Below are 18,202 nucleotides of genomic sequence, written 5' to 3' on the forward strand. Positions count from 1 at the left end.
ATCTGGTAACTGGTTTGACAAAACACACGGGGGAGTGCCGGTGCGAATCTGTGTTTAACGCACACACAAAAAGCCTCGAGAGGAACACATGGTCACAAGGATGTCTGCAGGTTACGTACAGACTGAGAGAAAGGGGGGTTCAGTACATGAAGAATGACTAGTACTTGTTGGAGGTTTCTAAATATATATCCTCTTATTTCATATGTTGGCCTGAAAAAAAAGAGAAACAGTATGTTACTCAGAACAGGGACTTGAGCCCGTGTGGAGTCTGTGTGTGTCACTGTCACTCATAAATATCAGTGGACTGTGAGGCACAGTGCTTTTGCTATGGGTGTTGTATAAGAACTAGCGATGCTTAGTTGAAATAGCAGCCCTCATAGTGACATCTGCCTGCAGCCATGTGTGACAGGCAGAATCACACGCTGATCACGTAAAGATCTTCAGTTTTACCAACATCCCATTGCAAATTATTAAGACTCAACCACTTCTCCACTATTACAGCTGAGATCACACGTACATCAAAAAGGAGTAAGAAAGAAAAGGTTCTCAAAATATATTCCTACTCCATGCGTGAAAATATACCTACTGCTAATATACTCCTTTTCATCATTTTCTTTTTCATATGAAACACAATATGAGTAAATGGATTAAGTTTAGAGAAAGTCAGAAAACAAAGAAGTTCATATCTTTAAACATATATTAGATATTATATAAATACATAAATATATTGAGGTTGAATGAATCACTGATTAACTGATCAACAATTAATTACCACATATTCCAGAAACTTGCTGAATATCACGTAATAATGATGCTTAAAAGTCAGTGCCCTAAGGGTGAAATCATTTTCTGGACATGCTAGCGAAGATTCAGTGAATTTATGACCTTTGTAGTAGAAGTGCTTCCACCCTTTATGCTTCCTATAACAACATAACTGTATAACTGCAGCCACATTCTCATTACTACAACACGGGCACTCTCATTTATTAGACATCTGCAAACATGAGATGATCAGGCAGCGTTCTCCAACCACACTTGGAGAAATTGTAATGTAATGAATTACTCATAAGGGAGAAATTGCTGGATGTGATCACATCTAGACCCAAAGGATAAAGGAACTCTCTATGGCAGAAAGACAGAAAGAAAAAGAGCTTGGGAGACAAAGAGCAAAATGTTATTCCAGGTGAGCATTAGAGCACTGGGCGGCGCTTTACTGCAGATCATTAAGAATGAGAGGAATGAAAACAAAAAATAAAGGCAGAAACCATTCAGTAGATGGAACATTAAAAGGCTACCATCCCTGGAACGGTGCCCAGGACTATGTGTGCCAGTTGTTTGGATGTGGTCCACAAGTGCCCAGTCTAGTAGGGTAATTTATCTCCCTGTCCAATGCTGTGACTTTCCCCCTTGCTATTTAGCTTAATTAACTTGTACCATACATATGAAATGAGCTTTATACATGCCTGCAGAGGAGGTCAGACAAATCATAATGCCTGGTTAATGTGCACCAAGAACAGCAATTTCAACAACAAATATGATGTGATTATGAATAAATGATGGACATCTTAACTTAAGCTGGAAGAACACATTTTAATAAACATATACATATCGGTTTGTTGTCATGTGATGTTTACTGAATAGAGTGAACAAAATAAGTGTTTTTCATGAACGGCAATGAAACACTCTATTTGTGTTTGGCTTAGAAACCAAGGTGACCACCTTAACTTGAGTTTTGGTCTGGTTCTCTTAGCAGGCTGAGGAGCTTCTCCATTTTCGCTACCTCCACTTCTGGTCCCTTAGGCAGCTCATGACCTTTCTTGGCCTATAGACATTACACACACACACACACACACACACACACACACACACACACACACACACACACACACACACACACACACACACACACACACGCGTACAGATGAGAAATTACTTGACCTTATACTTACCAAGCACTGTGGGAAACCACAAACCCAGCAGGGAGTTAAAAAGGAGGGCAAGATAATAAAAGCAGACAAAAATTGAAATGGATGCAGGGTCAAAAGTAGCAGAGATTTTATGTTAGTCTATTGAATATAGTGAAATCTGCTATGGAGACACAGAGCTACTGCCTAAAGGGCAAATTCAAAGCCATCTTCCAAAGTTATGGTGAGATGACATTAAATCCTCCTGGGTGTAGTAAAGCACAGCCTCTTAAGAGCGATATAATATGGCACAGCTTTAGTTCTATTTTGCTGCAGGAGTTAATTTCACTTCTGTGAGAGGATATTTATTAGAACTTATCAAAGCTCCTCTACAATTGTTACAGGCTTTACTCATACTTAATACGGCTTTGATTTAAGAGGCCCAACAGAATAAACCTCAAAAAGCCACAGGTAAAAATAGAATGGCATGTGGGCACATTAATGAGCAGATGCAACAGTATGTATTAACCAATGATATACGTGTATCCATCTGTTACACTGTAACTACCAATCCACATTAGATATTACTTCATCCAAATCATTATATTCAATAAAAAAGGACATTTGTTGATTAGGCCATCCCCTGCAGGTATTGACTACACCCTGTTGCAAACCTCTGTGTTGCGATGAAGTTCAAGCCTTCTAAAGTGCTGTGGTATTTTAAATAAAAAAAAGAGTATGAAATGATGAAAATGGAGGACTTTGTATTAAATTTATATAAAAATTATATTTAAAAAGTGTCATTTTTCAAAAACCTATGGAAATAACTATGTAATCAATTCTGAAGCGAAGCATCTCGTGTGAACTTTTCATCTTACTAAAAGAAAACAGTCAGACGTTTGACAATTTGTTTACCAACTCAAACACTGTTAATATTAAAAGCAAAAAAATGTATGTGCTGTACTATTTAACGTATCTGTATGTAGGTGGGATGCAGTGAATATTTCTAGAACTAGTCATAACTGAACATAGTGAAAAATGACAGCTGAGCAGCTAACGCCTCAATTTAACCCTGGAAAAAATATATTTGCTGTATATTTCGGTGTGGCTATTTTGACATTTGAAATAGTCAAAGGTGTTCCTCTGAAGAAAGACCATCATATCTCAAGATAATATATCTGGGCAGTGATGAGTTTTCACAGAGCAGAGTGAAAGGCTAAACTCAAAGTGAATAAAGCTTCAAAACTGATCTCAGTCATAAAGGTTTTGTCTCAAATTGAATATATCCGGATTTATTTTTCCAAATACTTATTTTTCTGGTTATTTTCCAAAAACATAAAACGGCAGACTTGTCTGTGTATAATATGAATGTGTACTAATTTTCTCCATTTACTGTAAGGCCTTCAATTTGATGTCTTCTCATTTTTTGGCAATGCTACACAAATTATGTAGAAAACTAAATTTTAATATGGAAGTTTTATTTAAGAGGCAATAACGATAAGTCATAAAATACTTCATAATGCGACTTTTATGATCGACCCATCACTGATTTGTGGGCATGAAAGTAGGAGGCTGAGATGAGATGAACACATTCATGTTGAAAACAGCTAAACAGTGTGTTGTACTGAACATACACAGGGTCATTTGATGTTAATGGACTCACTGAGTAACACGGCAGAATCTACTGGACAGTACAACAATTGTATGTAATGCTGTCTAGTTAGTGACTGTTTATTGCTGAGATGTGCATTGCATATTTTCTATTTTGGACACTAAAAGCTGCAGTTCATTCTGGAATGTCCAAACAATGACTTAGAAACTGGGGAGAAGAGAAGAGCACTAAAAGATAACAGAAGGGTTGGACTCTTTTATAGTACTAGCGCCAAGACTATGATCTACTTTATAGAAACCCTTACAATTGGTAAGTACAACACATTGGCTAGTTTGGCTAGACCACTTTTGGGTATATTTATAGTTTTGGTAGGCTAAGATATGAATTTTACAAGATATATTATTGATAATATTAACTGTGGGTGTTACTGTCTTATACTTATTTGCTTCAGTAGCTTCCAAATTGCTCTGAGCCCTGTCACTGGTGCTGAACTGAGCAATTATTCCCCAATTGTATGCTTTAGGGCTACGGTCCTAGGTCGCTAATGAGGCAGTGTTGTGAGTGTGTGTATGTGTGTACATGCCTTATTATGCTGTACTTTTATAAACCGTGTTTATGCGGGCAGGTGAAAGGGACCTGTTTGTGTTTTGGCAATACCATGTATAATGCAGCATGCATATTACACTGGTCATTAGAATTTATTCTATTTTACATGCACCATTGTGAACAATGCACAGGAAGAATAGAGAGGCTGTAGGGCTGACTTTAAATGTGTCCTGATTAAAGTGTTGTGACTCAGCGTGCCACCCGGTTTCTTTTATGTTCAGACAGAGTGATGTGATTACTCCACAGCCCATTAACCATTAGCATAAGTGGCAACAGCGTCTTCAGGGACTTATAAATTGTGAGTTGACCAAAGTAAATTTTTGATTTATTTCATAGCTACAAGTTTAAAAATACGAAAATGAAGAGCAAAAAATACTTTTTTACTCTTCATTTTCTCCGTAATGTTTTAGCACTCTATGCCCTCACCATTTTAAAATCCCAAACTCAGAGCACAGAAAAAAAATGCTGTAAGCTTTCTTTTATATTGTAGCTTTTCATACACTCATTCATTTACTAAGAACACTACACAATGAGGCTAATTGTTAACTGGGATAAATATAAAGGGAAAAAAGCAACAAAGGCAATTAGTAATGCTAATGGAGGGTGGGGGTGGGAGAGACTTGCTATTTAGTAAAATTAGCTCGGGGTCAGGACACTGGACTGAATGAATCATTTGATTTGCTTTAATTGATGTGGAACAAGTGGAAGTCGCGAATGGTGCGGTAAGCTTGTTAAGACTCTAACCTTCGGCTTCTTGCGGAGGTTGGGAGAGAGTTTGAAGCTGGTGACATAGCCTCGGTCATCACCCACTATGATGACAGGATGGATGGGATTAAACTCGACGTGGGTCAGCTTGGTCTTCTTTTTGTCCACCACCAGCTGCTGGCAGATCGCCTCGTATTTGTTGACGCTCAGGTCAAAAACATGAACCTGAAAAAGAGGAGCGATCATACCAGTGGTACAGATTTATCAATCTTTTAATAGTTGTGACCCTCTGATTAATTGACTTACATTTCAGTGGTAGACCAAAACAACAATGTTTGTATGTGCAACAAACCCACATCTCATAAACTGAGAACAACAATAGGAAGTATTCAGATATTTCAAGTAAGTAAGGCCTGCATGTGTTTCTTCTTTGTGGTGGTGCACAGTTCTCTGCAGGGAGGCAAGACTGACCATCTGGTGAAAGGAAGGGTGTTCCTAGTAATTCAGTGAGTGTGCATTGCTGTCCACATGAGCATGTGTGTTTTGTGCACTGTGTTGGCAGGTCCAACATACCAATGAGTTTACAGCCATTGTTATCCAGAAGAAACCAGATCACAGATTTCTTTCTGTTTGAGTGCATTTTAGACGATTCCACTGCAAAGCGCAGCCCACTCCTTTTATCAGAAAGATGACTGTGCGTGGATCACTTGGATTCACACTGTCTGTGTGCATCAGTTACACACAAAGTGTCATAGTCATAATTTGTAACCAATCATCATACTCCACCAGGGCATGGTGACTTTCTGCAACCTCTTGTCACTGCAGCCATTAACTACGGTGTTTTTGCTGTTCACATTTAAGCACTAATGTAACATTAGTCATGCCTGATTGCAGGGCACAGACTACATCTGTAATTCATGCAAGAACTTGAAGCAGAGAGACATTTTACTGTGATGAATTTATACTTCTAAAGTGCCAAACCTATACTGGAGAGAACAAAGCTTTATGTAATAAGGATTTTTAATAGTTTAATAGTTTAACCACTGTAATCATTTCATTGCAGACTCGGTGGTAATGAAATCAAATGTGCAAAGGACTAAAATGCCTCAGAGCAAACTTCACTTAAGTTGCATTGACAATTACATCAATTTTTTTTTTCACTTGACCTTAACATTTGGCAATCCAATCCAACATTTTTGATGGCAATCCAAAAGTTCCACAAAAGTTATGCTAAATAAAAAGATGCAGCAGTCTGTGTGCAAAAGGTTAACAGCAAATGCACGGGAAGCAAATATGGACTTGAAGGCTAATAATGTGCAGATGAGTCTGGACTTTTTATTATTTCATGCTGACACTTTATTTCCCTGACAGTCGGCTCAGATGGAGAGGCAGGGACAGATAGAGCGAAGAGATATTTGTTTGCACCACACAAGTCTGTGTCATTCTTACACCTCAGCCTGCCAGGCAAGTCATTATCCTTATGAACCCATGCACACAAGCAAGTACGCATACATGCTCTCTCTCTCTCTCTCTCTCTCTCTCTCTCTCACACACACACACACACACACACACACACACACACACACACACACACACACACACACACACACACACACACACAGTGCCTGACATTTTATAGTGTGGAGACAACAGCAGCAGGTCAGGTTGTCATCAACAGTATATACACGTCAGGGAGGACACAACTCATGCTGAGTCACTCAAGGCTAATCAGACACTTGTCACAGAAAATTGCAAATGTACTGCAAGGAGACTGGTATCCTAGGGAAGATTATGCCGATTAACATCACGCGCTGAGAACCCAACAGTGAATGTGATTCTGCTGTCATTTTGTCATTCTTTAAAGTTTGAACTATTAGTGCCTGCATACTCAGTAATCATCAAATATGTAGAGCTGTTTATGCCAAAGCATCCCTAAAACCAGTCTAACCAGATCCATTCAATTTTGAGCTCAGCACACTGGGAAAAAATGGTAAATTACAATCTTGGCACTTCTGGTTTCTAAAGAACAAATATTATGTGAAATATATGCCAACTCATGAACTTAAAATGAGTTTTTTAAATGGTTAAAAATAGCCTTTGATCCAGTTTTAAAGGCTAAAATAACCAAGAATCACAAACGTTCTAGATATCTTCGTTCATAGAAGATATTTATAATTAAACAATTAAAGTGTTGATATATGCATTGCTCCCACAAGTAGCAATATGTATAACTAAGATTACAAATTGTGAATTTGGTGTGAAAATGGATGGTTTCTCACGTAAATGTCTGATCAAGACTTGGGCTTGGATGTAAAATCATTTGCATAATTATGATAGTGGGCATACTACAGGGCATATTGTGACCGAATCCTGGCACTGGAGAGGACGAGACACACATGCACACACTGCCACATAAGGTGTCTCTCAAATTGCTCATCTCTCATTTCCTCCCTGTCACTCTCACTCGACTTCACACTGGCACGCTGGACAGGAAATGTGTCAGACACAACACTCTGGACTTTTATAATGTGGCGCAGGCTGTGAAGACAAACAGATGGGGACAGCTTGCAGCCATACTAAGAAAATATGTGGAGATAAGCAGCACAGCATCCAGTGAAATTACTTTTGGCTGAAATCAATAACTACTGGGAGAGCAGGAAGCGCTTTTGCTACATGAAGCTGTGTTTGAACAAACTTGATTGCCTGAGGCTAGGCCGAGGGCTTAGCCAACTGAGTCTATAACTATATTATGAGGATAATAATAAAGTGGGTGGCAGGTGGTAGCTGGTGCTGCTGTTTGTTATCTCACATGTTCAGTTTGGAAAGTGTCAAGCTTAAGACATGGGATAACTAACGTTATTGGCTTTGTCAATCTGTTTCGAACATACGTAACCTTCACATCTACCTGATGACAGCTGACAGGTTCAAATGCCATTGAATTAAAGGAAAGAAGTGCAAGTCTAAAAAGGGACTTCAGGTAAGCAGCACGTGTGGTGGCTGCAATCACAGTTTTCAGACAAGCTTTTGGTTACTGGTTGTGTTCTCATTCTCTGCAACTCTAAACTATGAATATATTATATTTCATATGTAACCACACTGTTAATCAATTAGCTTGACACAGTTGTGATATCTACATTTTTCTAGTCCTATCAATTAAGCATTCTTGATAAAGCTGAGGATAATCCACACACTGTAGTTTAGACGAGTATTTCTTGGGCCAAAACATGCAAAATCTATTACGCTCATGCTGCGGGTTGCAAAATTTAGGAAATAATGTAGAGAGACTCTTACTGTTCCATCTGTTGTTACAGCAGCAAATACAGTGGACGAGTATGGAGACCAGGCAACATCCCCAACCGCTGCTTGTAGGTCAAAGACGAACATTGGAGTGCTGGAAAAACATCGAAACATTATATCAGAGAGGGAAATATGATTTTCAGTATACCGCATGAGACACAACATGTCTATAAAATTTAAACAAGAACACTTACTTGTTAGAGTCTACAGAGAGAAAGACTCTCAGTGTAAAGGTATGACCTGTTGCCATAAAGAACAAATTGGTTTCGTAACATAAAGCAGAACTTTATTTCTATGATCCACCTGTTTCCAGACACCGATGCCTAATCAGGGCCAGTCAGAGAAAATGTATGGACATCAAACAGAAGGTTGCTTCACACCATTTCTCCTCATTATTAACTTGTGGAACACTACCGGAAAAAAGAATATCTCATGAAATGAGATATTTCTAAGAGTTGGAACTGGGTACCTGCAGGTCTTGTTTAAATATTGAGAAGAAAGAGAGCGTGTGCATGTGTCTGTGAAAGTGAGCAAAAAGTAAGTAACACTTTTATAGGTTGTAACTTTGCTAACACGTTAAAACAATTTGCACATGCAGCATGTGGGTAACTGTTGTTTGATTTACTACGGCAGGAAGTAATATGCGTGGCTGGTGGAACTAAAAAGGATGCTCTCTCGCCATTGTTTGTAGAAGCCGTTGTAACTGATTACTTTACCTAGGTGACAGACACAATGAGTCTAAATCTGTTGTGAGTCTTCGATGCACAACATGCACATGGCTAGGTGTAGAATATGTATAAAATAAGGTGCAAATTGTTAATAAATCTGACACAGAGTCATTTATGAGATGTTTGTTTACAGCTGAATAGTACTGCACACTCCTGTAAATGAAGAGGCAGAGCTACCAGGATTCAAGGTTTTCATCCAAGTTGTTAATTACAAAAGTGCATATTTTGCAGACTTTTTATGTGATTAATAGACTTGATGCATCACATTTATATAGCGACAAGGACCTCAGTTCATTTGGGAATAGCTAATGACATCTCTGACAGTTTCACAGGATAGATGAGCCTCAGCAAAAGCAGGGCTCCCACACCTCCCACCTATGTGGTAGAGTTTACGAAAAGTTGTTTTAGCCATATCTTTTTTCTCCAGAAAACAATGTCCCTTGTATCTTTAGGGTACTTTATTGCAAATCATACTTGAAAGCCCTATCTCTAATAATGGGCTGATGATTACTATCATTATTCATTCAAGCAGCCTGTGTTGGCAAGTCGTGGGAGGCACTTTGGATTAGTCAAATAAAGTCAGGAAATGATGCTGGGCCATGATGGCTATAAGGAGGTAATAAAGACTAATATGCAATACAAAAAGCTTGTAGGACTGATAATTACCTTTTCCTTCTTCACTGAATAGACACAGATAGATATTTTTAAGCGAATTAGTAGAGTTGCTAAGGATGATGACATAAAGATTTTACTTGTACTGCTACTCTATAACTAACTGCAACATATGTTTCCTGTTAAACAAAAGAATGTCTCATATATTTTCCTTCAGCTAGAAGAAGAATGAGGATGAATGAGATTATTATCATGTCGTCTTCAGTTTCCTGCTGTTAGGCGACAGAAGTGTCACGAGGTGTGTTCTTCTGCTGCTGTAGCCCATCTGCATCAACTGCAAATAACTTGGTTGTGACGGGTGAGTGATTGTTTGAGTTACTGTTCGTTCTTCTGGCATCAACAAGGCATCACTTGATATTTTTCAAATTATTGTCCGTAAAGCCCAGTAGATCAGACACAGTGTGTAAAGTGTCTACAGTGCAAATGATGTCATATTTACAGCTGGTGCAAGTATCTTTCACAGTATTACTTTGTTTGAGTCTTACTTGATGGTATGGTCCCAGATTTTGACAGTCCAGTCTGAACTACAAGAGACGAAAACCTTTGGATGGAAGTAGTTCCACTTTACGGTATCCACCGCCATGCTGTGGGCATCGTAGGTCTCCAGAAACTGGCTTGAGTAAGTCTTAGAGCACTGAGAAAAGAAGGCAAAGTCTTAATTTGGGCCACATATACGGTATAAATAAAATGTAGTATTTTCATTGTCTGACATCACCAACTTCAGATACCAAAGTTTGAATAACAAGACTGTGCTGAAGGATTGTTGAATAGTCAGAAGACAACTACAAAACAACTTACTGCATTACTATAAAGGTATCTAATTAAAGGCAATAATTTCAATATTTTGATTTTGTTAAAATGTAAACATTTCCTTACTCAAAAGTGGTAGTTTTAAGGATTCATATACCTGATTGGTGTCTCCAATGTACTTAACATGTGAAGAGTCTGTACCTCCATGTTTGTCAAGTTTGTCGAGATATTTCAACATGTCCATGACTTGAGCTACATTTCTAAAATGAAATTATGAAAAACCTAAAATTGAATATTTCTTTGAGAATATTTTACATATCTGGGTAGAGTTTTTCACTGACAGCTAATATAAAAAGTCTTTCAAGTACAATAGCTTGTTTTAATCTAGAGTAATAATTACAATTCACTTTAGCTCAACTTTGAATTACCTTTTAGATTTTCAATGTTTGGCATTGACAGAACAGAATTTAAAAAGAGCCGACTAGCAGCAGATTTATAGACAGGACAGGTTAGACAATCTGGGATAAAACCAGCTTTATAGGGTGTTGGTAAAACTGTTGAATTTCTGAGCGCTGGTAGATTGTTTGTTGACCTGCAGCTAAGTGAAAGATTTGTAATCTGTCCTCTTCTGGGGCTCTGCACCTTTGAAGCTTGAGGAGACAGAACATATTTTATCATACAGGCCATGTTTTTTTTTTGGCAAGTCTGCAAAGAGAGGAAGGTGAGAAACATGGTGTACAGACCAAAATGTAGAGGATATAATTATGTATGTACTTATTGTTCGTGTTATAATTTGTAAAAAAAATTCAATCAAGTCAAAGTACAACACAGCCAGCTAGTACATTAAATTAATGGCTGGTTTTACTTATGGATCAGGATCAAACTCAGGATCAAATGTTAATAATTTATTATCATAAATAATTTGATTTTACAATGCTGTCTTCTGAACAACATGGGAACAAGCCTGTGTGAGTAATTACAGAGAAATGACAAATTATCCTCATACATGATCACACTGCATTCTCTTTATGGCAATGTGAGATACTTCCCACTATGTTAATTTTCATCAACTTTTGCTCTTTGCATTAATATCTAAAGTGTTTAAACAGTTCTGTGCTAATAAATGAATATCAGGGTCCAGGAAAACTGAAAAAACAGTTTCAAACTGAGAAAACATTTTACTGATGTCCTAAAACTGTGGTTCCAAGCCAAAAAATGTTCATCTCCCACCTTCAGGGTTATGGGTTTTGAAATTATCGCATTCACAAGATTTTCAAAAAAGGTGACCTCTGACCTCTCAAACTCATAATTTTTAGTAGATGCACCTATGATATCAGTTTGAAGCTCCGACATTATGTCACCTTGTTCTCAAGTTATCACATTCACAAACTTAGGTGTCCACGCCACCTGCCCGCCTGGTGGGGTGATGACAATACTCCATCAGCCTTTTACGGGCAATGGGTAGAAACCTTTGAAACCAAAGTTAAACTGAATAAAATTATAATGAGAAAGATTGCATCAGAAAACTTGTATTTATTTTCCCTACAAAAATCAACAAGAATCATTCATTTAATTTATTTAACACTATATTTTTCACCTGGATGACTGACCACCTGCAGTGGTTTATACCCCTGCCAGTGGAGCTCACCTCACATTCGGGGGGCAAATGTCCTATAGCAACCAAACCATGCAGGGGAACAGCATAGAGGACAGAAGAAAGAGGCAGTTAGCCCAAAACTACTTAAACTGTCTGAAGAGGACAGAGAGCCTCTTCTTAAGGAGAGACATTAACTGCTTAAAATTAAGTCTATGAAGTTCCCAAATCGTCACAAAACAAATTGCATGTTCAAATGTCTAGTTGTTTACTCCTGAGCACCAAGTGTACCAAGAACAAAATGAGAAACCATCCTTCAGAACAGATAGGGGCAGATGGTGTAAAGCCATGATTATCCTTAAGAGTTGTACAGACAGACAACAGCAAGATAAACTAAATTACCGCAACCTTTGATCAGAATGATAGCAGGGTGTAGCACGTATTACAATACCTTAGAATGCCTTCATCTATGCATATAAACTTTGTTTAGCAATAAGGTTTATAATCTGATTTTCATATGAATTATAATGTATGCATTATAGACGCACACAGCTATAATGTGTACGTTTACTGATTCATACCTAATGAAAACCACTGCTATGGCTCTTTAAAATAGTTAAATGAGCTGAATAATTCTAAAGCTATTTTGTCAGTTTTAGGTTAATATCTGTGTCTGAATCTGCTTTGTGGTAAGAACTGAACAATTTTATAGTAATAGGTGTTACTTTTATGGTCAATGTAACAATACGCAATTTCCAAAGCATGGTGTTTCTAAACAATAACCATGCAAAAAGGTGATGCTTTGTAGTTAATATGTAACCCTTTTAACATAAAAACCAAGGGACTGCCATAAAAGATTAATGTTAATAAGAATATATTTATTTTTATTCGTTACAAAACATAATACACTGATTATTATTAATATGGCGGTTAGATGGAAATTTGATTTTTACCTCTTATTATCTTGAAGTAGTTTTACTGAAACATGTTATGTGGGTTGTAAAATGGAGAATTGCCCTTTTCTAGTTTTCATCGCAACCTTTTTCCAGACCGTTGTTTACTAGCTTGTGCGCCCATCAACACCTCTCCAGTAACTGTGACCAAAGTCCTTCTCTGGTGTGATTCTGGTGAGAATCTGGAAGGAAGTGTCATTTTCATTCAACAATCATTATCTTGGAGCACTGACAAGGTTGGCACGCACACAGCTCTCTAAACAATGTTTTAAGCAGGTCACATTTACCAGTGAACAAAATCTGGCCTTTTTCTTGGATTTAGCCATGTGGCTACAAAACCTGCATGAAATCCTTGATACATACCTTGTGTATTTTTCCCTCCTCTGTTCCAACTAGGAACATGTAGTCAATCTGTTTGTGGGAGTCGAATGATGTACCAGACGCTGTGAAAAAAGAACGTTAAGGACCTTATTTAGACACGTTATTACAGACACCACCCTGATATACCAGACTGAAAGAATGTTGCATTCTTTTACCATCAATACAGTAACAACTATATTTGAGTGAAGCTTTACCAATGCTGGGAGCCTGTGCACCTTCTGTGCCCTCAGAAACTGCACCATTCAGTGTCAGTCTGATGATGTCTGTGAAAACCAGCTCATTCTGCAATCATGTAAACACACAGTGATTCTTCCTTAGATTTAAACAAATACAAAAGCCAAAGCAAACTGCTTTTGTGCAGTGCACATGAGAAATTTGAACCTAATTTGAGTGCAAGCTACAGATATAATACGGCAACAAAATGTATATCTCCTCGGCTAACCTTGACGAGTGTCCAGGACACAACTCGGCCATCAGACGACACAGAATAGAAATTGTGGTTGTTGTCCATATCATCACTCTGCCAGCGGACCTAGAAAAAAAAAGTACACTGTATTGGGTTGCAGTAGCATGAATGACATGAGTGAAAGTAGGCTGTTCTTAGTGCTATTTTCAGCTCTCAAAATGGCAAAATGCATAAGTGGACACAAAGTAAGCAAAGATGTGACAGAAATTAGACTGAACAGTGCACACATCCTGAATTTCTGTCACCCTATCCACCACTGTCATGCCATCCACTCGCACCTGCCAGACAGGATCTGTGTGCTTGCCAGTCTTGGCTGTACTCTTGTAAACAGGCTCCTGTCCCTCCTCCTTCAAGCTGTAGACAGCCACACAGCCATCGTAGAAGCCCACTGCCACCAGGTGGGAATGCTGTGCATGAATGTCGAGGCACATGACACCAGAACTGGTGGGGTAGATGTACTCTGGGAAGGCAGGGTTTTTCAGCGAGTAGAAGAGAAGCATGCCACATCCCTGTCTACTGAAGTTGTCTGGCCAAGAGAGGGACACAAGTGAGTGGTTTGCAAAAAAAGATAGATTATTAATTTACAGCATTTGTTTAAAAAAGAAAGAAAACACAATTTAGATAAATTTAAGTTGTCTAAGACGGTGACAGATGAGGTGCTTACTAACAGCTCTCTGCCTTTGAACTTACATGATCCCAATCCCACAGCAAAAAGGTCCTGATATTTATTATTCCTGTTAAGGACAGGTGACTCAGTATCATGCCAGCAGAGGAAACAAACAATCATTGAAATCCAGTCATCTCTCTGAGGTAACGTTCTAGAGCCAGTGAGTCAACCTACCAGCAGAGGGCAGTGACAGACAGTGTCTTGGCTTTGTCATATTGAAACTTCCACAAGGGGAGAAGGGTTCCCTCCTGCTCCCTAAACTCATCAGAGGCATCCTCAAAGTATTTAAAATCTGAAACGGTATAGAAGGAGAGAAATTAGAGGAGAAGAAAAGAGATGAGAATGTCCTTGCTTGATTATGAAATCAGGCTGTAGTTCATTGTTCTTTATCTGTTATGTACAATAACAAAACAAACCTTGTGCTATGTCATCAAATGTATTCTGACTGATCGTTCGTTCAAGGATCTTTGATGCCATGGTCCATTTGGTGACATCTTCACTCTATAACAGAAATGTGACATTACACTGGATGAAAACATTGCAAAAGCATGCAATAAACAATAAACATGACTATTATGAGAACATAAAAATTATGGTGTCATTTAGTGATTTTGTTTTATGAGTAGCTCAGTGAAAACCCTTAGTAATGCATTAATATGGTGTTATATACATGGTTTGTATGGCAGCAAGATAAAGCAACTTTTGTCTGCTCCTTTATTCCCAAAGGGTTACCGTGGCAGCGGATGCCCTTCCTGAAAAAATCCCTAAGGACCTTGTGTCACCTCCCAGATTTTTTGATTGTTAAATGAATGTGTAAACCATATTAAATGTAAATGTGCTAAAATACAAATATTAGATGCATGTTGAGTTTAGGCTGTAAAGTTTTTCAGTCGTCAACTTACCTGAGTCTCCATCAGCATCACCTTTTTGCTTTTGCCATTATCTTTTTGTGAGTGCATGCCTTTCTGCTTCTCTTTGTTTTTCTCTTGTTTCTGCAGCTCCTGCACGTATGCATCATAGATCTCCCACTGCCAATAACAGAGTTATTAGCATCAAATGATAGGGGAACAAATATTCGCTGATGCTCAACAGAGAGAAAACAAATGTGGCCTAAACATATCCTTTAATCACATCAGGGAATCCAGTACCTGATTAGCAGTAGCAGAGAAGCTGCTTCGTGGAGGAGGTTCAGTCTGGCAGATTCTATCCTGCAAGGAAATTAAGAATGACTTCACTGAAACTTTTGAGTTTATGTTAATCTCTCTATCTACTCATTGAAACTGTTTTTAATGCACTTTATTATTAAAAGCAAATACTTCAACCATTGCACAAAATACTGGCTTTGCCTCTCCTACCTACCCTCATTGGATTATTGAGAGTCTGAGAGGCTCGATTACTGAAGTTAAACTGGTTAGTCACTTTTGGCTCTTTCTTGTTGATTCTGGAGACAGCACTGTCTGGTCTGTCCTCATCGGCAGCTTCCTCCACATCCCCTCCATCCACTATAGGATTAACCTGTGGAAAACCAACAAACAGATATTTGTAGTGCAAGTCAAACTTTGACTAATTTACGCTTTAAAGAGTTAAGTTTAGGAAAAGATTTATTTTATAAAAAATTTTCACCGAGGCTTCTGCTTTCTCCTCTTCAGACTCTGCTGTGGCATCAACTGTTGCAATCTCTAGACACATAAAAAAAATCTATTATATCTCTGATATCTCACTATTGGGATCTCACTTTTTGCGAAACAGGGTATTTCTCACATTTTATGTTGCAAGGCAAAAGCGACACCTTGAGGCATCAAGTGTCAACTACAACAGAGGGGAAAATATAACACTACAGGCAACAAAAACAAATTCTGAGAATAAATCATTAGTTTTTGGGTTTGTTTCTTTTTTTGACTACAGAGTGAAAGCAACCGTCATTTCTTTATATTTTGTTTTTCAATGAGCCAGACTTTCTCATAAGTTTTTAAAGTGGTTTTAAGCAATATTTTCCAAAATAGGTATGAGCTAAAAACTTGCCATATCTCAGCATAGTGTGCAGTGTGTCCTTAAAAAAATCAGAGAAAACTGGACAAGTGGAAAGTGTCAAGAAGCCATTTTAACAACACAAGGGAACTGGGGAGCAACTTATACAAGAACTGCATTAAAAATCAGTGGAAACAGGTTTTATAGAGTAATGAATCCCAGTTTTAAAGTTTTTGGTGACATCGTCAACACTATGTATGGAGGAAGTCCATTACTATACTGTACTAAATACAGTATTGTTTTTACTACAGCTACTACTACTACTGCTATATTTACTATATGTATATAATGTATTTCCATTTCCTTTTCAATAAATGTTCAATTAATGTCTTTTCCCCCTTGCAAAATATAAAGAAATACAGGGTGGTTAAAGACTTTTTGACTTATCTTATACATCATATATATAAAGTAGAGCAAAATCTATACATATTATCCTCTGTTGTAGGATGTTTCAGTAAATACCTTGAGCTAAGCCTTCCTTGACTCTAAGTTTACGAGCCTCTTCAGAGTCTTGATGCACAAGGCTGCCCTCTAAAACACAGTGAACCGCCATCTGATCCACAACATTGATAGGCTTGTAGGAACGCTCCTGAGAGAAACGAAATGTGCTTGTTTAGTCTGGTTATAAATTAAAAGAGAGAGGAGAAGCGAATGCATGGGGACTACCTGCATAGATTGTATCAAATTATTTGAGATGAAACAAATAACACTTGCGGCAAACAAGTTATTCTTATGCTAAACGTAAGAGGCTCACAGTGAAGCAATCATCAGTCTACAGTCCACATCTTAATCTGTATTTTGTATACTTTCATTGCATCTATAAACAGTGATTTTGATTTTTCCATCTGGATCTAGCTTCTTTACCTTGACGCTGTAGCGGACAATATTTTGAGGGGCGTGTGGGTTGTTTGCAGTCAGAATCCTTGTGATGTCCTCCTTCAGCTCCTATTCATTATCAACATAGAGAGATCCTTAACACAAGGACAATTAATTTAATTATAGCTAACAATTTTAATATAGGCACTGAATGATAAAGAACAGCATCAAAGTCTGCGCAAATTTCTTCAGTTCAGCCCACATGGTTGTCTTAAACCTGAGAAATTAGTATTTCCATCCTTCTCTTACAGCCTCAGTAAGCTCCATCTGATCTGGAGGCCTCACAAGGGCTTTCCCCTGAGACCACTCTTCCCATCCAGTCCCCGTCTCCACAGCCTCTTCCTCATCCTGTAACGTTGCATAGAGAAGACATTTATGAATAAAAATCACATTATGTTATGATATAGTATATTCATCACTCTTCTCTTTCCGTCACCCAAACGCCAAAACCTATCCAATAAACACACCCACCTTTTTCTTAGTGGCAGCTTTCGTTGACTTTGCTCCAGGTACCTTCTGAACGTTTGACCCCTGTGCGAAAATAACCAACAATCAGCTATACGGTGGGTTATATTACAGTAGGTCCTTAACAATTGCTTTACTTATCCGTGAAGCTACACCATGAATATTCTAGTTAGCTAATTCAGGCCAGCTAAACTGAGCTGACGTTTACCTTCCTTGCAAACGCTGCGTTGTTGTTAGGCACCGGCATTTTCAATTTGATTTTTAAAGCTAGTTTAGAAAGTTCGAAAGAAAAAAGGGAAAAACAAAACAAAATTAAACTAGTTAAAAGCTAAAAAAAAAAAAAAGAATAGAAAAGAAAGAAAGAACAAGGGGCTGTCTGCTCGTAGCCTGCTGCTGTATATAGGTTGTCAAGACAACCAGTTTTGGTTGGCGCAGAGCCGGAGACTGCTGGATGTGTTCAGTCCCTCAGACAACACTTGAACATTTTTATTAGTGAAC

The 18,202-nt window shown here is 38.1% G+C and overlaps 1 protein-coding gene across 1 annotated transcript; it reads right to left on the minus strand.

The window, feature by feature from the left end:
• Positions 1-1,570: 1,570 nt before the first annotated feature.
• On the minus strand, positions 1,571-18,134 carry dnai1.2 (dynein, axonemal, intermediate chain 1, paralog 2). Its single transcript, XM_026168518.1, has 20 exons — positions 17,913-18,134; positions 17,711-17,770; positions 17,489-17,587; positions 17,228-17,308; positions 16,826-16,952; positions 15,959-16,014; positions 15,695-15,850; positions 15,484-15,543; positions 15,238-15,363; positions 14,752-14,836; positions 14,510-14,627; positions 14,359-14,402; positions 13,947-14,194; positions 13,645-13,734; positions 13,397-13,484; positions 13,185-13,264; positions 10,010-10,158; positions 8,119-8,218; positions 4,867-5,052; positions 1,571-1,822 (listed from the first exon to the last, which is right to left on the minus strand). Exons 1-20 carry the CDS (start codon positions 17,949-17,951, stop codon positions 1,721-1,723), a joined length of 2,094 nt encoding a protein of 697 aa, XP_026024303.1. The 5' UTR covers positions 17,952-18,134; the 3' UTR covers positions 1,571-1,720.
• Positions 18,135-18,202: the final 68 nt, after the last annotated feature.

Source organism: Astatotilapia calliptera, chromosome 5 (genome assembly GCF_900246225.1).
Source record: "Astatotilapia calliptera chromosome 5, fAstCal1.2, whole genome shotgun sequence".
Classification (NCBI taxonomy): domain Eukaryota; kingdom Metazoa; phylum Chordata; class Actinopteri; order Cichliformes; family Cichlidae; genus Astatotilapia; species Astatotilapia calliptera.